Genomic DNA, 27,212 nt, shown 5'->3' with positions numbered 1-27,212 from the left:
AGAAATTTTGACCAATTTTCAAATGTCTTAAATGTTTAATTTCATTTATGCTCTTATTTTTATAGAGAAAATATTAAAAATAAGTAAATTAATTGGATTAAGAGTAATTAATTAAGGGTATAAATGAAAAAAAAATTATAAGAGTATTAAATGAAAATCACTATGTACAATTTGTTTCCTTGGTATGTGTAATTTTTTCAAAGTGTTCCTTATAAAAAGGACCGGAGGGAGTATATGTCCACAAATCCTAGCTCAACTGACAGAAATGTCAAAATTATTAGTGTCGGACGCTATTGCCAGAGTTCGATCCCCGATCCCTCTACTTTATGTGTGTGTGAATTTTCAATGACTTGTTATTTCATTTATGTACAAAAAAAAATGATACATATATTACGTAAATAAATAAATAAATAATATATAATGAACAATACTGCTAATCCTTCCAAAAAATAAAAACAATAAAACCAAGTAATCCTTTGAAATTTTCTATTGTGTATAAATATATTAGGCACTACTCTGCCCCTCTCTAAAGGAAAAAAACAAAACCTAATTTTCTTGTTTCTTCTCCTTTGTTCATCCATCAGAGAGGGGTGATTTAGGATCAATTTTGATCCAAAATCATCCTTCTTGATCCTTTTTCAATTACGTTTTTATTTAAATAAGTGATTTTCACATATTCTTGAGTTTATTTGAGTCTTTCATCTTTGTGATTTATTTGTCCAGTGTTGTTTAACGTTCCGTCTTTATACGGTGTTTGTTTTGTTCAGATTTGCAGATTTGCTTCGATCCAGATCCAACACATATTCAATGACTTTAACGTCTTCAACGTTGGAGATTCGGAGACATGACTCTAGAAGTTTATTTCTAACACGTTATCAGGCTGAAGCTCTTTACTGGCACTCCGACTATGTTGTTCTTACTTTCTCTCGAAGTTTTTACTATATCAAAATATGGGGTTTGCTTTCTGTTTACGCGCTAAAAGAACCAGGTAAGTGTCTTTAACTAATCTTAATATAATTAGTTGTACTTCTCTCTTAATCTTAACTGTTATTTTAAACCGGTCTAAAAAATAAATGATCTTGTTACTCAGTCTAAAGCCAATACTTGTATGTGAATGAAATAAAAAATAAAAATAAGTTTTTCCATTTGTGATTTATTATTATTTATTAGGAAAATGTTAAATAGTGCACTTGGTGCACTAGTTAAACACATAAATAAGGAAATTTTGTTTTAAAACTCGTGCATTAAATGTATTGAAAGTGTAAAAAGTTGTTTTTATCAATATTAACTATAAATTTTAATTCTATTTTTTGTATGTTTAACAAGTGCACCGGATGTACCATTTAACACGACCCTTGTTATTATTATGTTTCTGATCACTGATCATGACTATATGATCTTGAATTATATTGAGAAGAATACATAATCATCAATTTATTTCTACAAGGGCAACTATCCTAATTATGATATATCATTAATTAGCTGAATTTAATTAGTTATGAGTTTTATTGGTTTAAAAATAAATAAATAAGTAAAAATCAAAGACTTTCTGTATGGTCTTGTTGAACTTCAATTTCTTTGGTATGTATGTTTTCTTTATCAATAAAGTGGAAAATTTTTATAGGCGTGTGGAACATAGAAAATTAATAAGAGGTTTGGATGTGTTATCCCTTTCATTTGTTTAGTCTGAAATACACTGAATTACTAAAATTTTACAAACTACTTTTTTGCGCTTATGATTCAATAACTTTGAAGTGATGTGAATAACTTTGATAATGTAAGAAAGAGTTAATTTGTGAGAAGGTTGCATATATATATATATATATATATATATATATATATATATATATATATATATATATATGTTTGTTTGTGCTCTTCTCTATATCTCTCTCGAACAAATGTTCAAGTAATACTCTTTCATAAATGTTATCTTTTGAAAATATTTCATGTGATGTGTGCTTTAATGTGGAGGTTACATAATGTACAAATTGTGTAAATTAATTTTGAAAAATCTTAAAGAATATTGGGATTAATTATAATTCTATTGAGAAATATTTCATGTGATGCGTTGAACGTCTCTATGCATAAGTGTAAATTTTTGTGTGAGAATGATATGCTAATTGAATTAAATGTATTGAATTTAGATTAGATATTCTTTCCAAAGTTGAAAATTTTGTGAGTATAGTTTATAAATGTGCAATTGTTCAATTTGTGTGAATATCAAGTATATATGCACATGGATAAATAATTAAGTATGATGCAATAAAATTTATGCTTTGTTTTTCTATTCATCGGAATATTAAGTAATTTTATGCTATGTTTTTAAACCGTCAGAATATATTAAATTATAAAAATTATTGTTGTGATCTTACATACTCCCTCCGTCCCAAATTATAAGGGAAAAAAGGCCATTTTTTTTGTCCCAAATTATAAGAGAAAAAATCATTTTCAAGAATGTTTTTTCCTTATTTTCATAAAATTAAATGCAAATTGCATTTAATTTTTTCTCTTTCTCATTTTCTCAATAAACAACAACCAATAAAAATTATTTTTGCATCTTCCTATGCAACTTATTCCAAGGAAAACACACAAAATCATACTTCAAATTCTCATGTTTTACTTTTTCTTAATAAGTGTGATTTTTTTATTTTCCCTTATAATTTGGGACGGAGGGAGTATGTTTGATAAAAGGTAAAAAAGAGAAGGTATGTCTATCGACTAGATGAATTTCTTTTTTGTGAGGCATATAATATGATTGAATATTTCTATGCTTTGAGATTAGCTTGCACTTAATTATAATTCTATGTAGCTAGAAGTCTAAATGTAAGGCTGTGAATAATTATATTTTGAGCTATATATAATGGAGTTAATTGTGAAAACAAGGTGTGTATATCAATGTATATATCTATGTATCTATGAGAGATGAGACAATCAAGTGTTACTTATGGTATAAGATTATAAGGATGTGTGATAGTATAATACAATCACAAGTTTATTGGATGACTAGTCATTATCCATTTGAAAAGTTTATCGTATAAATATTTGTGTGATGATTTCAAATTTATGAAACATTTGAAGAAATTAATAAGATGTTGAATATCTTTATATAATGAGATATGATTTGAATAAAAGAAGTGTAGTGGAAAAATTATCCCTTTTTCCTCTAGATTGTACGACACTTACATAAGTGCAGTTGAAGCACATATGATTGTAAACCAGGAGTTTACAAAAATCATAACAAATTTGTTGTTTGGCAAGATGATCGCGTGTTTATCAACTTAACTGCAAGTATACAGTTGTGTGGCTTAGTTTTAAAAAATTATCGAATCCAAAAGACCAATAATCGACCTATCGTTATCTAGTGTCGCTTTGTAAATCTAAGGCCAATGATTTAAAGAGTTTTGAATAATAGAATAATTAAAATAAGAGAAGTAAATATTTTTTTTAGATTTTTAATATATGAATAAAATACTGCTAGAACATGCTATTAGTTGCTTCACAGGGTTTAATATTTAATTCGTGCTAAACAAACTGTTAAATTTCTAAAACTATATTGATTTAAAAATACTAATCTCAGCTGTCGCAAATCTTGATAAGCATTATATAATATAAAGGTGATGCTTAACTCTCGTTCTCACATCCGCTAATAAAATACTCTTTGAAAAACAATATAATTTAATTAACTCTAATCCCAACTGTCGTTACGAACTAGAACTAATGTTCAGTTTTTACTATCTAGTAGAAATCTCACGCTGTCGCTTTATTGATTTTACTTTAATTAATCCTCACTCTCGTGATGAATTATAATCAACGTTTAATTAAAAACTATTTAAGAAGATAAAACAGTCGTCAGTTTTCAAGAATTATATTTGATTTAAAAACACTAATCTCGGCTGTCGCAAATCTTGACTAGTGTTATACTTAGATAAAATAAATGCTCTGCTCTCACGCGCTCACTTACCTATATAAGTACCTTTGAAAACTAATATAAAACTCATCAACCCTAAACAGCCGTCGCTGACTTTAGAACTAACGGTCAGTTTTAACTATTCGGTCTAAACCTCAACTGTCATAATATTGGTTTATTGCCTTTAAAACAATTCTCACTGTCGTGACAAATTATTTGAAAACGTATTATTTAAAACTGGTGGTTGAAAACTACTCGCACGAATCAACTATTGAACCCTTATTAGTTACTAACTACACATCCTAGCAATGCTAAATTTAGCTAGACATAACTAAAAATAAAGGCATAAAATAAATAAATAAAAATAAAGACATTAAATAAAAACAGAAAAATAAAATAAATAAAATAAAAATAAAGAAAATAAAATAAAATAAAATAAAGAACCTGAATTAAAAAAAGAAATTTTGAGTACGGACACCGACAGCGCAACAGCAGCAAATAAAAATACTAAACTAAGAGAAGAAACCAAGAAATAATCTAAGTCTCAATTCTCTTCCTCAACTGTTACAAGTTGGTGTGTGTTTTAAAGTGTAAGAAATGACACATATTTATACCAAAGTTGTCAGAACCGGACTGGACCGGCCGGTCGGACCGGTCGGACCGGGAACCGGGCTTACATGCGGTTCGGTTTAGACTGAAAAACGGACAGCAAGCGAACCGGTAAAAAAACGTTCGAACCAGAGTCGAACCGGGCGGTGCGGTTTAGCGGTTCGGCCATTTTTTATTTTTTTTCTTCACTTTTCCACTTAATCTCTGTTATTTTCTTCATCTTTCTCGGTTCATAATCATTGGCATAAAAATCAATAATAATAATAAAAAACCTTTCTTTTTCCTTCTCCTTCTATATTCATTTGTTGGATCTGAAAATGCATCTGATTGGTTTGATTTGTGTGTTGTGCTGAATGGATGGGGGCAGTATTAGATCTAGATCTGAAAGAAGAAGAAGAAGAACTACTTGTTCTATGAGAGAGAAAGACAAAGAAAGATAAAAAAAAATTGATAGAGTGAAGAGACATGGGTGTGATGGTGCCATTGTGCATATGAGAGAGAGAAAGAGAGTTGGGTAGTGTGTTTTGTACGTGTGAATCATGACCACTATTTGTATTTGCAAATTTGCAATTAGTTAATCACCGCCGGCCCTAAAACTCTTTTTGATTTTCTTCTTCTTCTCTCACCCATGGAGGGGTGGTTTTAGGTCAATTTTTGGCCTAAAATCACCCGTTTACATTTTTTTCTTCTTGCTTTTTAATACAAATAAGTGATTTTCACATAGTTTAAGTCTTATAGTTTTGTTTTCATCTTTGCGATTTTATCCTTTGTTTTGATTTTCAGTATTGTTGTCCCGTCTTAGTGCGGAGTATTGTTGTCCCGTCTTTGTGCGGTGTTCATTTGTTTCAGGTTTGAAGATTAAGGTTGATCCAGTGCAGATCCAATCAATGACTTTTGTACCATCAACGCTACAGATCCGGCGACATGAATGTTCCGGAAACTTCAATATAGTCAAATATGTAGGCTTTTGCAATATGTCGTTTGATGCTATTAACACGGATGCTGTGAGTTTGTTCGCGGATTCATCCTTTTTGTTTTTAGCGATTTTGATTTGTATTGCATCGATGTACTCTTATCAATTTGAATGAATGAATATCTTTTATTTAGTCAAAAACAAATTCCAAGTTCCAACACATCTAGTCTAGTAAATTGAGTACAAAGGAAGTAGTGTATCATAAATAATGGAGTAGTAGTAAGTGCTAGTGTATTACTGATAAAAAATAATTAGTTATTATGGTGAGCAAAAAGTGTTAAACACAATTAAAAAGTACTAGTAGATTTTATGAAATTTTATTTTTTTAATGTGTAAAACTACCAAATATTAAGCAATTATATATATTTTTATTTATATATTAATTAAAATATATATTTAATTAAAAACGGTCCGACCCGATTGAACCCCGGTTCGACCAATTAAACCTTGAACCGGTAAACTTACCGGTTCGATTACCGGTCCGGTTCTGACAACCTTGAATTTATACTAGTAGCTAGGAGACAAAATATTAATTTTGACCGATGTGGGACTTTGTCAAGTGTGGCGAACGCCACACGATTTGAATCAAATTGGATGGTTGGGATGAGCTGTGTGGCGACCGCCACTAGGGGCAAGCTGGCGAGCGGCATTGTAGGCTGGCTGGCGAGCGGCATTGCCTTTGCGTAAGTGGGCTGGCTTGCTTGTTTTGATGGGCCGCACATGTGTGGCCCTGTGCTGCACGTGTGTGGCCTTTTTTTGTCCATTTTTGCTCCTTTTCAGTCCATTTTAGCTCCTTTCTTCAACTCGTACACTTGTTATCTGTTTATTTAAAATATGAGAAATAAGTAACTATTTATATAGTAAAACTTCGAAATCAAAATAAAAACATATAAAATATAATAATAATTTAACTAAATAAATAGCACATTTTTAGGTGTATCACAAGACTGGTTGGGTTATCCCGGATCTATAATGATGCAAAAAATAATGATTATATTATTGGGTATGTACTGAAGAGTCAAAAGATTCTTCAATCCAATAATTTGTGTGTTATTAGTTCCCAAACGAAGTTGAAAATTGATAAGTATCATATGTCAATCAAAATTGATATTGAATGTCTTGTAGCATATGCTAATTAAAAAAATGGACTTGAAAGATCCATTCTTTAGACGTCTAAAGATAAATATATGATTGATACTATTGAAATTATAACTTAGAAATACTACTTTGGGAACATGTGATAATTTCTATTGAGTTTTTACTTCGCATCAAGCCAATAAGTTAATATATGTAAGTCTTCCCATTAATTTACAATTGAGTTTAGGTTTATAACCTAATATTTTCATATAAGCATTTTTGGATGTGTTGGTATGTTCCAATTGCTCCAATATATTGCACTAAGATGAAGTCTTTAAAGAATATTGGAAAAAATTATTTGATATAAATCTCCGTCTATCATAAAGTATTTTTGAGATAAATATTGGAGACTTATCTACAGCTCAGTAAGCTGATTATCAAGTAATGAATTAATTTTTCCAATATTATGGGGAGAGAAGAAGCAGCTGAAAATATGAACCATAAGTTCAAATGAATCACTTGAAATAGTAATTTATTATTACTATCTCATCCTGATCCTCGTATAAAATAGTTTGAACCATATGTTCAAAAGATAAATCATTTGCAAAGTTTATGAAATCAATTATCAGCTGCTAATGCTCCAATCAACTATTTCAAATGAGTCATAACCACCCTAAAGCGTGAAAGGTCAGTCGGTTCCAAAGATAAAAATCCTCAAATAAGAAAATGAGCTAAAAAGAAATATAACCCAAGTGAGGATATGAAAAGAGTATTTGACATAATTGATTATTCAGTTCAATATGAACTTATCAGGTACCTGAAATTTATGAAATAAAGAGATCTCGATAAATTATGTTATGAATGGAATTGATGGAACCGAAAATAAGGAAGTCAACGTTGACGATATTTTTATATATAATATAGCGCTATATATGATAAGTGATAACGAGGATCATGAATTAAAGTCTATTGAAAATTGTAGACAACACAATGATTGTGTAAATGAAAAGACGCAATTGCAACATAATTAAAGTAATTTTGCAAAGTTAAAAAATTTTGGACCAACAGTCCGTACATATGAAGATGTGAAAATAATGAGATACGAATCAATTTTCTTGCGAAAAGAAAATGATGAAATACAAATATTCAAAGTTTGATTTATTGTCTAAGAGTATTAATAAAAGTTTGCCATTGATATATATATTAAAACAATCAATCTGGGCGCATGTGGTATAATCGCCTCAATGAATATTTGTTAAAAGAGATATGCAAAAATAACTCCATTTGTCCATGTATCTTAAAAAGATTTGGAAAATAATTTACTATAATTGTCGTGTATGTTGAATATTAATTGGAACTCATTAAGAGCTTCCAAAAGCTATAGATTGCTTAAAGAAAGAATTTGAAATGAAGGACTTGGGAAAGACCAAGTTATATCTGGGATTACTTACCAATTGAGTATTTGAATAATGAAATATTTTTGTGCATCAAGAAACATATTTTTCAAAAGTGTTAAAACATGGACAAATCTCATCAATTGTCTACTTCAATGATTGTTCGATCACTATATATGAAGAAAAATCATTTCATACCTCGAGAAGAGGATGAAGAAATACTTAGTGCTGAAGTACCTTGTCTAAGTGACATTAGAGCACTAATTTACCTTGCTAATTATATATACGCGTCATGATATTTTATTTTCTATTAATTTATTATTATCAAAATATAATTTTTTACCTACATGAACACATTGGAACGAAGTCAAACATATACTTCGTTACCTTAGAGGTAAACGGATACGATTTTATTTTATTTAAAAGTACCAAAATTAGAATTAACATATTGTGCAGATGCAGGTTATTTGTCAGATTCTCATAATAGTAGATCACAAACAGGTTACATGTTTTCATGTGGAGGTATAACTATTTCGTGGAGATATGCGAAACAAATCATAATATCAAAGTCATCAAATCATGCGGAACTCTTTAGAGGGAAGTGTTTGTTTGCTTTAATGTGTGTTTTTAATGTTTGCTTGATTACTTGTTTCTCGCTTCATCGATAGAAAACATTTTTTTATTTATTACTATTATTGGGATTATGAATATGGGGAAAAATGTTTGTTTTTTTTATTATTGTGCCCGACAAGATGTTGAATCCTGCTTCTACGTATTCCCAGGTGCAATGGGAAAATCAGGGTTTCGTAGTTCAGGGTAAAAAATGATTGTGGGTTGGTTGTTTTTAGACGTATGACGTCTAAGTCGCATTCTCGTATTTAAACGCTGCTTGTATGCTCGCACTTTGGAGGCTTAAGCGTGGTTTGTATTACGAGGAATGTCGCATTCTCGTATTTAAACGCTGCTTCTATGCTCACACGGTGGAGACTTAAGCGTTGTTTGTGTTACGGAGAAAGGACGAAAACGTCATCCGTTTTGTGAAAAGGGTTCTACTTTTACCGCGCGCGTGGGAAGTGAAAAAGGTTTGAGTGTGTTGAGTTGATTTTAAGAGTTTTTATGAAAATGTCCGAGAATGAGGATAACCCGAGTCACGAGCCATACTTCAGAGCCTCGAATTATCCGGGGAAGAAAGTCATACGTTAGACTAACCATTTTTCATTCTGATTATGCTTAAATTCTTTTATTTGATTTAAGAAAGTCAAAAGAAAATATGAAGCAGATGATGAAGTGTTTTAACGATATTTAGCGATCGAGAATGAGAATGATTCAAGTCACGAGCCATACGTCAGGGCCTTGAATCATTCGGGGAAGAAAGTCATACGTCAGACTAACCCTTTTTCATTCCAATTAAGATTTAATTTGATATGTTTAAGCAAGATAACTTAAAAGCAAACCAAGCAGATATAATATAACATGACAATAAATGTATGTATAAACTGAAGCTTTTGTCAACCGGCCAATTTTACTTAATCATGATTGTTTAGAGACAAAAAATAAGAATGAGAATAATTCGAGTCCCGAGCCATACGTCGGGGTCTCGAATTATTCGGGAAAGAAAGCCATACGTCAGACTAACCTTCTTTCACTCCATTTATTTTAGTTATGGGATTTTTCAAGTAAAGAAGTGCTTTTGAGAAACAAACTTGAGATGAAAGTATTACATCGAGTAAGTAAACCAAACATTAAATATGAACTTATTTAAACAAGCTTGAGAAGTTTTGATTAATTAATCACCTAACTAACAATCACTTATTTAAGTGTTAAACCATTTAACGACTTAGTAATTTAAGCACTTTTTATCAAACAACTTAAATGGTTACTCACTTAATCAAATATTTAATTAATTGACTATATCAATAACTCAAATAATCATTTCCAATGGATAAACACTTATTTAAATAAGCACTTATGTGAATAAGCTCTTATTTGAATAAACACTTATATGAATAAGCACTAAAGAAGCAATAACAATCTGCAACACCGAAGCCCAGCCCAGACTAGTTTTTCGTCCAAACAAAAAATAAACAAGTACAGCGTTAGGATACGGGTGTATGGTAGGCTTCCCAGATCTGGGCCTTTGGATTTGATCAAATGGCTTGGATTTAAAAACCAACTAACAGATCTCGGCTTCACACCAGATCTAACGATTGTTTTAAACTTGGGAGGGAGCGAATGAAGCGCTGACACATCATCGTCTTCAACCTCCCTTCATCTTCTTCACGAAGAACACATGAAGGAAACGCCATGAAAGTTTCAACGAAGCTCACGACCTCAACAACAACATCATCAATTCTTGACAAAAAATTAAAAGTTTATATACCGTTTCGCTCGAAATCTTGCGCAGATTATGAATATCAACTTAGATTTTTCAAAAGGTGTTTGTATCTCAAAAAAAGTTCAAACTTTGAAACCCAAAAAACTTTAAAAAATAGATTTGAACCGATTAACCAAAATCAAGGATAGGAAACGCTTCGGTGGATGTTCATGAGTAAAAAAGGTTTATAAGCATACTGGTTCCGAGCTTTGTTTTGGTGGGTTAACACCTACTCTTTTCTTTGCTATCTTGAACTTCATGTAAGCTTCTCTTGACAGTTTTTGTAACACCCCCTTTTCAGAGACTGAAAAGAAGAGCGTCAGAGTTCTCTACCCAAATTTAAATGCTTAAATACAAGTAAATAAAATTATGCTGGTTTATTTTTGGTAAAAAGAAAGTAATAAGTGAGAAATGTTCTCGAATATAAGTACTATTATTTTTATTTAAGAAATTTTTCAAAATTCTCTTTATATAAATTTAAAGTAAGCCCATAAATAATATGCATCACTTATATCAAACAATCATCTAGTAATTTTGCTCAAAGGATTTTCAAATCTAAAACATTTCCATTTCACATAAGTATCGTACAATTTTTCAATTTAAAATGATAAAAAAATAAATTCCTACAAAAGACTCTAACCCACAAATGATCACAAACTGGTCAAACACTAAAGATACATGTCACCTAGAGAGTACTCCGATGACGTCATCAATACATATCAAAGAGATCATTCTCTTCAGACTCCAAAAATAAAACTAGACCACCAATCAGCACTAACGTTCTTTATTTTAATGTCTCTCACAATGCCATTTTTCTTTTTTCAATGAACTTCAACTTGAGGTCTTAGTATCCTGCACTAACTGTTGTGAGGGGTGAATCACTCGTACACAAGTTACCATCGTGATGATGTCACAAGGCTACAGATAATATTATACAAGTATATACATTTATTTAACTAGTATATATACATACCTGAGTATCTAATCATGTATTTACATCAAATAGAATCAAATAGTCAAATAGTCACGTATTGTCAAATAGTCACAAAAATATGAATTGCACAAAACATTATATCAATATCACAATTCAACAATTAGTCAAAAACAAAGATAATCAAATATATCCAATATATCAATCATCAAATATATCAAACATCGAAATTTAATCATTTAAAATGTATATAAAATCCAATCATAATTCTTCACTCAAAGTTAGTCTTCTAACTTGGTTAGTATTATCTATATTCAACCCACTCCATGGAGACCTCTATTATGAGCGTAAGGCCGTTTCAACTGCCATAACATGGTCGTTTGCAAATCAACATATATCAAATATGTCTCAACCATTCTGGCCCGAGCGCTACACCTTATTATAGATAGTCCTGCACAGTCAGGGTTCACCACGTCGGGTTGTATGATTTCCTCCAGTTAGAGTGGCTATCTCTGACTATTGGTAGGAGTTCAAGACGTCGGTGATCCCCATTAGGTCTTGAGGCGACCCAGACGAACCTATCCTCAGTTTTACATACATTATCGTACTGTAAGAAACACCATGTTTTGCTCTTCACCTATTTATTTAACTCTTCAACATAATTTGTCTTTGTCAATATCTAACTTAGACATATTAATCCTCAAAACTCACCATACAACTTATGAGATCACCTCAAACTTTCACCATAAACACTCAAGCACATAATAAATAACAAACCAAAGACATAGATAATTTATTTATTCTTCTTCACAAAAACAATTTCAAATCGTATCATTGCAGAAGATTTATTCACATAAACTCAAACCAAATCAAATCACTCATCATTTTGCATTTTGCATATACCTTAATGAATTTAAATTACTATAAAGTACACAACACCCCTAATTATAACTAATAATATATATACAAATAACACATTTTTTGTGCTCATCGAAACTTATTATTAGCAATGCCCCTTACCTCGAAGCTTTCAAAAATAACTTGAGCAATCACCTTCATCTAGGACACCTATTAACTCATCAAAACAACTATTTCTTAACTAACTAGAATTATAATTAAATTCTAACAATACTAATGTATTAAAAGAAATTATGCAAGAACAGGAACCTAACATAATTAAGAAAATTGCATGACATCTACTTCTTATTCTCATACGTGTATATGGTTTCATAGTAAATGAAACAAAGACTTTCAACTCATCATATGAATCGAAAGTTTAGAAGTATCTTGTTACCAACTTGTTACATGATTACACTTTACTTGTGATCACTTAAAGAATCAATAAGGGTACTAAACATGAGTTCATTGCTAATATAAAATCAAGTGAAAATAGACAACCTGTTAACTAAAACATTTGAGTAAGTGCTCTGTTTTTAGAAATATTGGAAAAAGACTCTTAGTTTCATAGAGTTGGCTTAAGCTAGAATTTAGAAGAATTGCATAATAAGCACTCTGTTTCCTTCATAAGTAATAGGACTATAGCTACATTAAAGATCTTGGAAGTTATTGAAAATACAAGTGTCTAAAGGTTTTTAGAATGAATGAAAGAGATGAGTTACTTAAAAGAATAAAACAAACAGAATATAGAGTGTTAGCGTAATAGTAGAATGGAAGAAAAGTTAAGAGCTTGACCTTCAGCAAGCAGGTTGCCGAAAGTGATGGTTGTGTGCAAAATAGGAAGGGTTAGTGTCTTATTTATAGTGGTTCCACTCTACCTCTATATGGTGAATTGAACGGCCACATTTTTACTTTCACTAAAGTCCACGTTTTCACTTATACTTGTGGAGGAAAATTAAGCCACGATGATACATGAGGTGTAATTCTTATCTAAACATTCATTCTTATCTCTTAATTTTCCTTTTATTTTTCATTTAATTTTAATAAAATTTTTACCTAGATATTTTTGTGATCTCAAAAATATTTTTCTTTTATTTTTCTGAGATTTAAATTTCTACTGTCGAGTTAACCACTGTTCGAAATTCGGTAGAATTTTAAGCCCAAACTTTTATCATACCCTACTAAAATATTTCATAATTGATATCTAAAATTACTTTTCTTAAATTCACAGTCTAGAGAATATATTAATTATCAGTCTACACAAGGTAAAAATACTATCAAAGCACACCTAAAATAATTCGAAAATATTAGGATATCACAATGTCATATTTTTATAAACTATTTAATGGTGTGTACTTTTATACTGCTAGTTCTAAAATTTCAACCATAGCTTACACTAAATTAATATATTAGATCTATAGGTTTTCTTTATCTAAAGTTCATTTCTAAAAAAATAATTATTTAAACATTCTCACACTTTAGACAAATTAACATGATATTGTATACTCATTGAATATATTATTTTCACAAATTATTATTAAAATATAACTAAATGATCAAATTTATTTTATAAAAATGTTTAAATTAATAATATAATTAAAATACTAGTTTATAAAATTTGGGGTGTTACAGTTTTCCTTCATTTTTTCTTGTGGTTTTTACTACTGAGATGTCTTAGAAGAGTTTTGTGAAAGAAAATTGAAGTTTGAATGATGTTTTGTGTGATTTCGAAAAATGAAAAAAATGGTGAAAAAGATGAGATTTTTTGTGGTTCTAGCTCTTCAGAAAATTCACCCTCTATTCCTCTCTTCACTGCTGCTTATAAAGAGACAATAGGAACATTATAGGCTGAAGGAATTAGGTTATAAAGGGTGAAAAAGGAATTTTCTCATGAGTGACATTTTTGAGAATTTTTGGTGTTATAGTGGTGGTTTTACTTGTTCCAATCATGATCCTTATCCAATGATTAGAGGGGATCACAAAATTTTGATTAGTTGACCACCTTCTAAAGTATTCTAGATGAAAATGAAGATATGCAATGAAATTGTTTTGATATATTTCCTTTTTTTTGTGATTTTTTAAAGGTGAACTGTAGTAACAAAAATGAATATAAAAATAATATTTTTGAAAAAATAATAAAATAATGGAAATAAAATATAAAAAAAATGTAAAAAAAAAATATGATGAAAAATGAGAGTATGACAAAATCAGGGCATGACACTATGTTGTTTCATGTAATGAGTTTTTGTTAAAAAAAACTCCTATACCTTATTTATTTATTTTTATATTTTTAAAGTAATTTCTATTTTTGCTTTAAAATAATTTTAAATAAAATTTAAATTCAGATGAGAATAACAAAAAAGAAGGAAAAGGGGTAGATAAGTAAATGCATATGATATGTTAGATTTTTATTAGTGAAAAGACAAAAATATCCTTTAATTTGATATTATGTCAAAATTAAAAAAAGAAAGAAAAGGGGTAGATAAGTAAATACACATGTATGTTCTTTTAATAGATCTCATAGATTATACCAAGTTTCAACGGTCTCTTTCACATCTAACGATTCTCCTTCATCGACTTTTGGGTGAGTCACTGTTTATCGTTCTTGTTTTCTTTTGTTTGCTCTGAAAATTCTTTGTTGAATTTCATTCTTGTAGTAGTTTAGGGGAAAATTTTATTTTAGGGTTTTTCTTTTCTTGTTGAATTAAACCCTAATTCTCTCCCCCTTCTTAATTATATCTCATTTCATTCTAAAAAAATTCAATGTAGGTTGGTGGCAATTTATCCTCTTTGGAACGACACATTGAAGACCCTATTTCATGGAACGAACTGATTTCAAACTTGCAACTTGTCATCAACGTTGGTAAGTATTGAATTCACACTTGATTTTCTTGTATATATGTTAGTTTAATTCACACTTCTCATCTAATCATATTAAGAGTTGGTTTGCATTACTTTGATTTTAAACATGCATTTATTAATTTTGTATTGTATATAAGAATAATTTTGGTGCCCCTACAAAAATGGGGTCTTGGGCCAGCGTCCGACTCAACCTTGTCTAGCGTTTCCCTTGTGAGGAATCATAGATAGTTGAATACTATTCGAAATAGTGGCGAATCTCAAGAAAAAAGTAGTCATTTGAATGTGTTTTATTTTTTGGCCAGTGTTGTGTTAGAATATGTTTGAATTAATTTAACATTTCTATACTTCTGCTTCTGCTTGTAGACCTTTTACCTTTCGCTATAAAAGGCATGACTCCGTCTAGTTTCAAGTGATCACATCACTATTTCAATTTAGCGTAGAATCTAGTCTTTGTTGCTCATTATTATTTTATTAAAGCCTTGATAATCCTTTGTATATTTGGATATTGATGTAGTTGCACATGGTCATAACTATTTCCTATTAACGAGTTTCCGATGACAACAAGTTCTACAATGATTCTGGTGATCTTATCATACACAAGGTTTGTTCATCTTTTTCAATTTTTCTCCACTTCACTAGTTAATGATTCCATTGATCAATAATGAGAAAATGATAACTACTAATTATTATTTTCTCCTTTGTTTTTAAATTTCAGTTTGGAAAAAAAAGGGTCAAAATTCAACATTATAGAGGGAGAATATTTGTTTTCATTCGGGAGTTTTATACGGAGGATGGCATGAAACTATCTTCTTCTAAAGGTATTTATTCTGCTTTTCTTTGGATACTAATTTACTAATTTTCAATTATACCCATTCTTCTAAAGGTACAAATATAGAAATGTGAAATATTTTACACTGATAAATTAGAAGGATTATATTAAGCCCTGATAACTTTGAATGAAAAATATGATAATTCATGATTTTCATAACTATGGAAAAAGAGTTGGAATTTTATCTAAAATGTGGCTTAGTTTTATTCATATGAAGCTAGTATGATATAAATGACTATTGATGGTTTAAATAATATGAATATTTATTCTTGAAATGTATGAAATGATGACCCTTACTGGAATGAAAATATAAACATGATAAATCGAGATGATGCTATTGAATGCAAAATTTAGTATTTGTGCCAATTTGGTTGTACTGTATTGTGCCTCAATGATTGTTGATTGAAAAATATGATATTTGAACTTATACGGTTCTAAATTCGATAAAATGGAATGATGGTGGTATTGTTCCTGAATAATATTAGATGCAAAATTAGATGGTTGGAGGTATTGTGTCTTAAAATGATAATCGTATGAAATCAAATTGACAATATAATGTCTTAATATTGTGGCTCATATGAAGGTAAATTGATGGTTTATGTCTTAAAATGGTAGTTGATTTCAAATTTAATAGATTATATCGTGTCGGCTCATAAAATTGAATTGATGGTATTGTGTCATGAAATGTCAGTTGATATGTAATTGTGCCTGAATAATATTAGATGCAAAATTAGATGGTTGGAGGTATTGTGTCTTAAAATGATATTCGTATGGAATCAAATTGACAATATCGTGTCTTAAAATTGTGGCTCATATGAACGTAAGTTGATGGTTTATGTCTCAAAATGGTTGTTGATTTCAAATTGAATGGATTATATCGTGTCGGCTCATAAAATTGAATTGATGGTATTGTGTCATGAAATGTGAGTTGATATGTAATTGAATTTACGGTATCATGTTGACTCGAATGAAATTGAATTGACGGTATCATGTTGGCTCGGATGAAATTGAATTGTCAGTAACATGTTGGCTCGGATAAAATTTAATTGACGGTCTCATGTTGTCTCGGATGAAATTAAATTGACGATATTGTTTTTTAAAATAGTGACTGATATGTAATTGAATGGAAGGTATCGTGTTGGCTCGTACGAAATTGAATTGACAATATTGATTCTCGAAATGGTGGCTGTATGTAATTGATTTGACGGTATCGTGTCGGCTCGTATTAAATTGAATTGACGGTACCTTGTTGGCAAAGATGAAATTGAATTGACTGTATCGTGTCGGCTCCCATGAAATTGAATTGACGCTATCATGTTGGCTCAGATGAAATTGACGGTGTCATGTTTTAAAACGATGGCTCATATGAAATGGAATTGACGGTTAAAAAAGGGAGATGAAATTTGAGTAAGAGAAATGAAAGTCTCTTTTACTTGGATATGCTATAAATCTGCAGTCCTCTTAAGGTATGCTCTACAACTATTATGAATAGAATTTACTACAAGATTATCTTATCATTAGTATGAAATTTTGATGCAAAAAATTAATTGGATGGAAAATGAAAAATAGGACCCAAGTTTATCTTATAATTTGAAATTTCATATTTGAGCTTATATGATTAAATTGAGATGATGATATAGAATGCAAAATTTATTCATAAGCTTGCTGGATTAGATTGTATTGTGCCTCAATAATCCTTGGTTGGAAAATGTTATTTGAACCAATACGGTTCTAAATTTGATAAAATGGTAGTATGATTGTATTGTGCCTAAATAATAATCGATGCGAAATTTGATGGTTAGATTTACAAATTGATTTGATAGTATCATGTCTTGAAATTATTGTTAGTTGGTAATTGAATATACGATATCATGTCTTAAAATGATATTCGTATCGAATTGACGGCATCGTGTTTTAAAATGGTCGCTCGTATGAAATTGAATTGACATTTGACAATATTTTTTCTCGAAATGGTTGCTATGAAATTGATTTGATGGTATCGTGTCGGCTCGTATGAAATTGAATTGACGGTATCTCGTCGGCTCGTATGAAATTGAATTGACGGTATCGTGTTGGCTCGGATGAAATTGAATTGACGGTATCATGTTGTCTCGGATGAAATTGAATTGACGGTATCATGGTGGCTCGGCTGAAATTGAATTGACGGTATTGTTTCTTGTAATGGTGGCTAATATGTAATTGAATGGAAGATATCGTGTTGGGTCGTATGAAATTCAATTCACGGTATCGTGTCGGCTCGTGTGAAATTGAATTGACGGTGTCATGTTTTAAAACGATGGCTCCTATGAAATGGAATTGACGGTTAAAAAAGGGAGATGAAGGTTGAGTAACAGAAATGAAAGTCTCCTTTACTTGGATATGCTATAAATCTGCTGTCCTTTTAAGGTATGCTCTGCAACTATTATGAATTTAATTTACTACAAGATTATCTTATCATTAGTATTAAATTTTGATGCAAAAATTTAATTGGATGGAAAACAAAAATTAGGATTCAAGTTTGTCTTATAATTTGAAATTTCATATTTGAGCTTATATGATTAAATTGAGTTGATGATATAGAATGCAAAATTTATTCATAAGCTTGCCGGATTAGATTGTGTTGTGCCTCAATAATCCTTGGTTGGAAAATGTTATTTGAACCTATACGGTTCTAAATTTGATAAAATGGAAGTATTTATTTATTTTTAACTGAATTAAGAGCGTCTAAACATCAAGGAGAAGGATGGATATCCCAACTATGTTGACACCCCCCAGCTCCCCCCATCCCATGTCTATAGCTCATATATAATATATAAATATAAAAAAAAAGATATATACAAGGGGGGACTAGACCTTTACCCCAAAAAAGAGACGGTGAAAGCTAAGAGAATCGATAACAAGGGAGACCTAGCTTATCCCTTAAAAAACTCATCCTTAATACACACGGGGATGTTGTTAAACCACGTAAAGTGTTGGCCTGAATGGACCAGACTTGCCAACTTATCCGCACAAGTATTACCCTCGCGATAGATACGTGAGTAGTAAATATTCAGATCAAGGGATAAACAATTACCCCATCTATTGCGAAGGTTCCAAGGGACTACCTCAATGTCTTTGAAAGCTCCAAGGGCAACTTGCGAGTCACTTTCAATCCATAATTTTGACCAACCTTTATTATGAGCTAAATCCATAGCAAAAATAATGGACATCAACTCCGCATGAAGGACAGACTTGAATGAAAGTTTCGACGTAAATCCACCTAAGAAATTGGCAGTATGATCACGAAACAAAGCACCACACGCAGCAGAATTATTAATAAGTGACCCGTCCGTGTTAGCTTTCACCCAAGAGAAAATTGGAGTCTGCCAAAGCACCATCGTAATAGCAGGGGCATTCATTAGCCGAGGAGGAACATGACGACGCTGCAGCACCGCTTTTTCCTCCATGGAACCTGAGGTGTGTCCACCAGCCGAAGATGAACTAGTAGCTATAGTCGTACGAATCTTCATTTTAGCAGCCTGCAAAATAATTGATGCGCTGTTGAAGCGAATTAAATTACGCGCCATCCAAATTTTATGGAAAGTGTGAATGATCGCTGCAAGAGTGATATGCCGGAGCTGGGAACTCCATGAGGGAACACAACTGTCAAATAGGGAGAGGAAGCTTGTGATGTCGAAGTGCACATTGAATAAATCACCTAGCCAATTCCAAAGTTCCTGCGCAAAAGGGCAGAGAAGAAATAAATGAGCAGTAGTCTCACTTTGCTGCATACAAAGCACACAAACTGATACCACAGTGCAGCCTCGTCGCTGCAAATTTTCATCGGTAGGCATTTGATCATGTAAACACCTCCAGACAACAAAGGAGTGAGACGGAGGAACATAGTTATGCCAATGAAAAGACCATGCCGAAACAGCAACAGCAGGGAACATGAGCTGATATGCTTGCTTAGCAGTGAAATATCCATCTGTCGAGGCCTTCCAAATTAATCTATCCTCCGCCGAAAAATAAGGTATAACCACCTCTTGAATCCGAGTAACCAGAGTTGGATCAAAATCAGCCAGGTCATTAGGGATAATCCACTTGAAATTCGAAATCAGTTCGATCATGTAAACACCTCCGGACAACAAAGGAGTGAGACGGAGGAACATAGTTATGTCAAACAAAAGACCATGCCGAAACAGCAACAGCAGGGAACATGAGCTGATATGCTTGCTTAGCAGTGAAATATCCATCTGTCGAGGCCTTCCAAATTAATCTATCCTCCTCCGAAAAATGAGGTATAACCACCTCTTGAATCCGAGTAACCAGAGATGGATCAAAATCAGCCAGGTCATTAGGGATAATCCACTTGAAATTCGAAATCAGTTCGGAAACGGTTGTGCTCAGACTTTTGTAGACAGCACAAGGAATATTTAGAGTTTCTACTAGAGGTGTACCAAGCCAATTGTCTTATCAATAATCTATCCTCTCACCATTACTAACCAATAACCCAAACGGAATTTTGCAAAACAGTATCATGATAAGGTTTCATACCATGCCACACTGAGGATCGAATCGGAGAGCGAGTCGGGAGACCATCTCTTAGAAAACGAGCGCGACACATAACCGCCCATTGCTCACTGCTTAAAACAAGCTTCCAGCATAGATGTAGCATCAGAGAGGAATTAATATTCGAGAGAGGGTGCAAATCAAGCCCTCCTGCATTGAATGGTACACAAACTTGTTTCCAAACCACCGTACAAATTTTAAGCGTAGAGACATCACCACTCCACACAAAGTTGCGAATCCAAGAATTAAGCTTCCTCAAAATATTTTTGGGCCATAGATAAATATGGAAGGAGTAGATAAGCATGCCATGGATAATAGAACGCACCAGCTGGATGCGACCCATGATGGAGAGGAGTGATCCTTTCGAAGTTGCTAATTTCGTTTTAATCCGATCCGCCAAAGCTTGAAAATGTATTGCTTTAGGGGTTTCCCAACAAAAATAGGACAGCCAAGATATGTGAAAGGAAGGCTTCCCATATTAAAACCAAGCTGTGGGGCAATGTTCACCAGACGAGAGTTCGAGATAGCACCGGCGTAGAACTTGCTCTTCGCATTATTAATAACTTGCCGAGACGCAGCCCCATAAGAATTGAAAATTCGCAAGACACTTCTAATTTTGCGTTTAGTACCCTTGCAGAAAATCATGATGTCATCGACGTAAAGAACATGGGTCGGAATTGTAGTCCCTCTGCAAAGAATCATAAGACAAAGTTGACCGTCCATAGCAGCCTTTGTAATACTACGGCCGAGGACCTCTTCTGCAATGCAAACTAAGAGAGGAGATAGCGGATCACCCTGACGAACTCCACGAGTGCAATTAAAATAGCCAACGACTTTACTGTTAACAAGGATGGATAACTTAGCGGAGTGCAGAATTTCATTAATCCACTTGCAGAACTGATCGTTGAAACCAAATTGTTGCAGCACATTGATTAAAAAAATTCCAATCAAGGGTATCGAAGGCCTTCGTAACATCAATCTTTAAGGCAAGGTTCCCAGCAAAGCTCTTTTTTGATAGAACATTTATAGCTTCTGATGCAATAATCACACAGTCGGAGATGCAACACCAGCAATAACCCCGTTGTTGCGGAGATATAATTTTGAAGTTACAATAGCCAACCTATCAGCAAGGAACTTTGTGATGATTTTAAATTGAAAGTTTGCAAGAGCAATCGGGCGAAACATGTCCACTCTATATGCACCCGGAGTTTTAGGGATAAGGATTAAGAGATTAGAATTTACATTGTTTTGAAGCATATCATTCAAAAAGAAGTGGTGAATTGACTTAACGACATCAGCAGCTATTGTCTCCCAAAAAAATTGGAAAAGATGGCCACTAAAACCGTCCGGACCTGGTGTGCCATCGCAATTCATTGCAAAAACAGTAGCTTTACAAATTGGATAAAATGGAAGTATGATTGTATTGTGCCTAAATAATATTGGATGCGAAATTTGATGGTTAGATTTATAAATTGATTTGATAGTATATGTCTTGAAATTATGGCTAGTTGGTTATTGAATATACGATATAATGTCTTAAAACGATACTCGTATCGAATTTACGGCATCGTGCTTTAAAATGGTCGCTCATATGAAATTAAATTAACGGTTTATGTCTTAAAATGGTTGTTGATTTCAAATTGAATGGATTATATCGTGTCGGCTCATAAAAATGAATTGATGGTATTGTGTCATGAAATGTCAGTTGATATGTAATTGAATTGACGGTATCATGTTGGCTCGGATGAAATCGAATTGACGGTAAAATGTTGGCTCGGATGAAATTGAATTGATGGTATCATGTTGTCTCGGATGAAATTGAATTGACGGTATTGTTTCGTGTAATGATGGCTGATATGTAATTGAATGGAAGATATCGTGTTGGCTCGTATGAAATTCAATTGACGGTGTCGTGTTAGCTCGTATGAAATTGAATTGACGGTATCATGTTGGCTCGGATGAAATTGAATTGACGTCATCATGTTGTCTCGGATGAAATTGAATTGACGGTATCATGTTGGCTGAGATGAAATTGAATTGACGGTATTGTTTCTTGTATTGGTGGCTGATGTGTAATTGAATGGAAGATATCCTGTTGGCTCGTATGAAATTCAATTGACGGTATCGTGTGAAATTGAATTGACGGTATCGTGTGAAATTGAATTGACGGTATCATGTTTTAAAACGATGGCTCATATGAAATGGAATAGACGGTTAAAAAAGGGAGATGAAATTTGAGTAAGAGAAATGAAAGTCTCTTTTACTTGGATATGCTATAAATCTGCAGTCCTCTTAAGGTATGCTCTGCAACTATTATGAATTTAATTTACTACAAGATTATCTTATCATCAGTATGAAATTTTGATGCAAAAAATTAATTGGATGGAAAATGAAAAATAGGACTCAAGTTTATCTTATAATTTGAAATTTCATATTTGAGCTTATATGATTAAATTGAGATGATGATATAGAATGCAAAATTTATTCATAAGTTTGCCGGATTAGATTGTATTGTGCCTCAATAATCCTTGGTTGGAAAATGTTATTTGAACCTATACGGTTATATATTTGATAAAATGGAAGTATGGTTGTATTTTGCCTAAATAATATTGGATGCAAAATTTGATGGTTAGATTTACAAATTGATTTGATAGTATCATGTCTTGAAATGATGGCTAGTTGGTAATTGAATATACGATATCATGTCTTAAAACGATACTCATATCGAATTGACGACATCGTGTCTTAAAATGGTGGTTCGTATAAAATAAAATTGACTGTTTATGTCTTAAAATGGTGGTTGATTTCAAATTGAATAGATTATATCATGTCGGTTCATAAAATTAAATTGATGGTATCATGTTGCCTCGGATGAAATTGAATTGACGATATTGTTTCTCGATATGGTGGTTGTATGTAATTGATTTGACGGTATCGTGGCGGCTCATATGAAATTGAATTGACAGTATCATGTTTTAAAACGATGACTCATATGAAATGGAGTAGACTGTTAAAAAGGGAGATGAAGTTGAGTAAGAGAAATGAAAGTCAATTCATTTTAAGTAAAATATGATCAATTCATTTTAAGTAAAATCTGATAAAAAAAATATTTTAACTAGAAATTAAACTCGAGTTCTTTCGAATAATTCGTTCAAGAAGGAGTTTACACTTGAACACAATATCTTAATTTACATTTAGATCTTTATTTCATACTATTACTCTATATTAGGTGAACCGAACAATTACCATCTTCACATGTACACAACAATTTAAACATCCCTAGCATGGGAAGGAAATAAATGTGACTGATCAGATGATTGTTGCTTTTGTAGGTAGTAGTATAGTTTAATGCTTGCTACTTAATTAATAGTCTCAAAAATAATTGAGAATTTGGGAGCATGAAGTCAAATAATGTTTGATAATATACCGTTATGGATCACATTCTGCATTTGGATTTAGTATGTGATAGTCAATTAAAAATGTTGTGTCTTTAGTTGTTGAACTACACAGCTTCATATTATATTATCACTACGTGGCTGATTTTTTTGGTTTGGTAGATAATATTTGATCTAAAAATTTAAGCAAATCACGTCTAAAGCTTTTTAAAGGGAGAGTGATCATATAGGAGTCAAGTGTCACAAGATTTTATTATTTTATTTAGTTCAGATTACTAGGTTACTATCTGAGTTTAATTAGCGTACTAACTTTAGACAATTATAAAATAAAATGGAAAATGTACACGCCAATAAAATTAAAATTTAAAAATAATGTATACATTCATTTTATCAATATTTAATTTAAGTTTAGTCCCAATAAAATAACAAACTTTTAAGTTTAGTCCTTAAATATATTTTTAGTCCAATATTCATTTTCAGTCTATATTTGCATTTTATAGATTTTCAGTCTATATTTGCATTTTATAGAAACTAATTTAAGGGACTAAAAATAGGTACCGTTGAAACAAACTATAATATCATTTTTTGTCAAATAGCTCAGTGGCTAGAGATTTCATCTTTAAGGTGGATTAGTGAGATGATCGGGGTTCGAACTTGGGCCCTTACATAATGCAATGTCTCTATTAACTGAGCTAAGTTCACGGGACGTAACAAACTATAATATTATTTAGGACTAAATTATCATTAAAATTTAATAAGAATTAAACTTAAAAGAACATGACTTTGAAGGAGCTATTAATTTATTTATTATGTGTAAATCGGATATTTTTTACACGCAATTGAAGAGATTAATACCTCGAGCATTATGGGATTCAAGTGGATGACAAACTCTCTCTTAGAGTTTTGATATTGCTACATACCCAAAACAAAGATCGAACTCAGAATTTTGATTAAACTAAAAAATATTCGCGTTGTCTTATTTAAGTGTTCTTGAGTAAGGAGCTATTAATATTAATCGGAACTAAATTTAAAATTATCATTAAAAAGTTTTTTTTTTGTTTTCATAATCAGTTTAATCTGGTTCGGGGGTCAGTTACACATTAACTAGTTCTAACCTCCTCTCGATCGCAGTTTTGAGAATCGAACCGTGATCCTCCCTACCAAGTCCAGCATCAATCACTACTAAATCAACTATATCATTAAAAAGTTTTTAAAACAAGAGTCTTATTCCAATTTTGGTTAAGGGGTGAAAATAGAGCTTCATTCTAGAAAAGAACCACACTGTGTACGGAAAGACCCAACTCCGTCCCCAAAATGTACGGCAATGATAGGGCGTAATACGTGGAGCGATGAATGCGGTGAAGTTAAGTAGGACCCACTTAACTACATCTACCACAGTTTAATTTATTCATTCCACTTTGGCTGTTCTGTTAAAGTGTTAAACCCACTTGGCAAATTCTTATCTACCCATTTCATGAGAATGGGCTACTCAACCCATCTGATGTGGCATTAGTTTTGAAAATGTCATTTAATTACTACTATTTTAAATATTTGCAAATTAACCCCAAATGAATTAATTGTTTAATATAGGGATTTTACAATTTTTTTCACTCAGTTGTTTGCCTTCTTCTAACCTTCCACCTTCTTCGACACACCCTCCGACGAGGACGGCGAAGACCAACCCGACCACCACATCAGAAGTTTCAACGTAACCACACAATTTTGACCTATCCTTCCATCTCCTTCCTTAATTTTCCTCTTTTGTTCATCCCTCTTTTCCTTCCTCACCGTCGACGGCGACGACCACCGCTACAAAAAATTATTGCACGAGTTCATCTCTTCAAGTAAGTTTATTCTTCTTCTTTTAATTTTTTGATTCATCGTTGAGGTTGACATTGCTACTTGTTGTTGTTAGGGTTCTTTTAATTTTAATACAAATCCTGCGTGTGTGTGTGTATATATTGTGTTTTTGCTGCTGTGTTGTTGTTAATCTTGCGTGTATATTGAGTTAATCCTGTGTGTATATTGTTGTTTTAATACAAATCCTGCGCGTGTGTGTATCCTGCTGTGTTGTTGCATCTTTCCAATAATAAATTTTCAGATTTAGGTCCCTTTATCTGCAGCAAAAGTAACCCTAATAACATTTTGGGAATTTTGGATTTATCAAACAATGAATTAAAGGGTGAGTTGCCTGATTGTTGGAATAATTTAACCTCACTATGATATGTTGACCTAAGCAATAACAAGTTGTCGGGAAAGATTCTGATTCTGCTTCTGGTTGAATTTTGTTCTGTTTTTATGATTATGATGATTTTAATTAGACAGTGATGATGCTAACTATATGTTTGTTAACAAGATGTTTCGCTGGACCTGCATATATCTTTCTAATTTTACTTTTGTTAATTCTACATGGCTCATAGAGCAAACTTTTATTTGTTTAAGGTAAATTCTTAGGAATGCTATTTGGATGTTGTTTGTGTTAATGTAATCAATCTTGAATAATAGGTTGTCACAAATAATTCTAAATGGCTGCAAATGATGGAGATATAAATGGTGAAGAATTGGCTAGTGGTAATAATGTCGTTAATGAAGAAGGAAAAGAGGACATGGGTACTTATAAGGATATTAGTGAATTGACAAATGATGAGATAAGAGGATTGGAATTTGATTCAGAGGAACAAGCTATACAATTTTATCAAAGCTTTGCAGAATTTCATGGGTTTGCAATAAGAAAAGATGATGTAAGACGTGATGATGATGATAAGATAGTTGTTCGTCAATTAGTTTGTAATAGAGCGGGTAAGAATAGCAATAAGGAGGGCCGTGGAAAAGTTCTGAAGCCGAACACTAGAACCGATTGTCCTGCAAGGCTTCGAGTAAATTTAAATGTTGAGACTGATAAGTGGACAGTTTTTGCATTTGAGCCCTGTCATAACCATCCCCTAACGCCGACACGTTATGTTCATCTAATTCCTAAGTATCGTCGATTGAGTGGATCCGATAAAGCCCTTGTTGATGGCTTGCACACACAGGGTGTTAGAACTTGTCATATTTTGGGTTTTATGTTGGCTCAAAAAGGTGGTTATGGAAAAATAAGAGTTCTTATAAATTCTTTTTTCATATCAGTTTCTAGGTGTGTTGGAAGAGGTTGAGCGTTCGGCAAAAATGGCTTCCAAGAGAGGTGTTTAGCCTACTTCAGAATTTGATACAATTTCGAGTTTCCATTGGATCCTAATATGGTATGCTTGGAAAGGAATGCTTGTCAAGGGGTGAAATTGTGAATTTTAAAGTTTGAATTTAGTGAGCTTGAAAGAAAACTTTGATTACCACCATCATGAATTACTTTAATAGAAAACTTTTGATTTGTTATAGTAGTTGTTACTATTGGAGGATGTTTCTTACTAAGTCAA

The 27,212-nt window shown here is 32.1% G+C and overlaps 1 protein-coding gene and 2 long non-coding RNA genes across 3 annotated transcripts; 2 read left to right on the top strand and 1 right to left on the bottom strand.

Moving 5' to 3' along the window:
* Positions 1 to 10,883: 10,883 nt before the first annotated feature.
* LOC123923289 lies at positions 10,884 to 12,978 on the bottom strand. Its single transcript, XR_006814338.1, has 2 exons — positions 12,289 to 12,978; positions 10,884 to 11,198 (listed from the first exon to the last, which is right to left on the bottom strand). It is a non-coding gene; the product is annotated as an uncharacterized LOC123923289 (long non-coding RNA).
* Positions 12,979 to 14,747: 1,769 nt separating this feature from the next.
* Positions 14,748 to 22,926, top strand: LOC123924034. The gene is made up of 4 exons (XR_006814566.1): positions 14,748 to 15,028; positions 15,542 to 15,628; positions 15,743 to 18,262; positions 22,113 to 22,926. It is a non-coding gene; the product is annotated as an uncharacterized LOC123924034 (long non-coding RNA).
* A 2,310-nt stretch (positions 22,927 to 25,236) lies between these two features.
* Positions 25,237 to 27,212, top strand: LOC123924033 (protein FAR1-RELATED SEQUENCE 5-like). Its single transcript, XM_045976799.1, has 2 exons — positions 25,237 to 25,646; positions 26,308 to 27,212. The coding sequence occupies exon 2, from the start codon at positions 26,328 to 26,330 to the stop codon at positions 26,952 to 26,954; it is 627 nt and encodes a 208-aa protein (XP_045832755.1). The 5' UTR covers positions 25,237 to 25,646; positions 26,308 to 26,327; the 3' UTR covers positions 26,955 to 27,212.

Source organism: Trifolium pratense, linkage group LG4 (assembly GCF_020283565.1).
Source record: "Trifolium pratense cultivar HEN17-A07 linkage group LG4, ARS_RC_1.1, whole genome shotgun sequence".
Lineage (NCBI taxonomy): Eukaryota > Viridiplantae > Streptophyta > Magnoliopsida > Fabales > Fabaceae > Trifolium > Trifolium pratense.
Note: the sequence above shows the minus strand (reverse complement) of the source record. Positions and strands in the feature narration are given on the sequence as shown.

Coding starts and splice junctions, on each gene's coding strand:
- LOC123924033 (XM_045976799.1), top strand. CDS start 26,328: ATGGCTGCAAATGATGGAGATATAAATGGTGAAGAATTGGCTAGTGGT.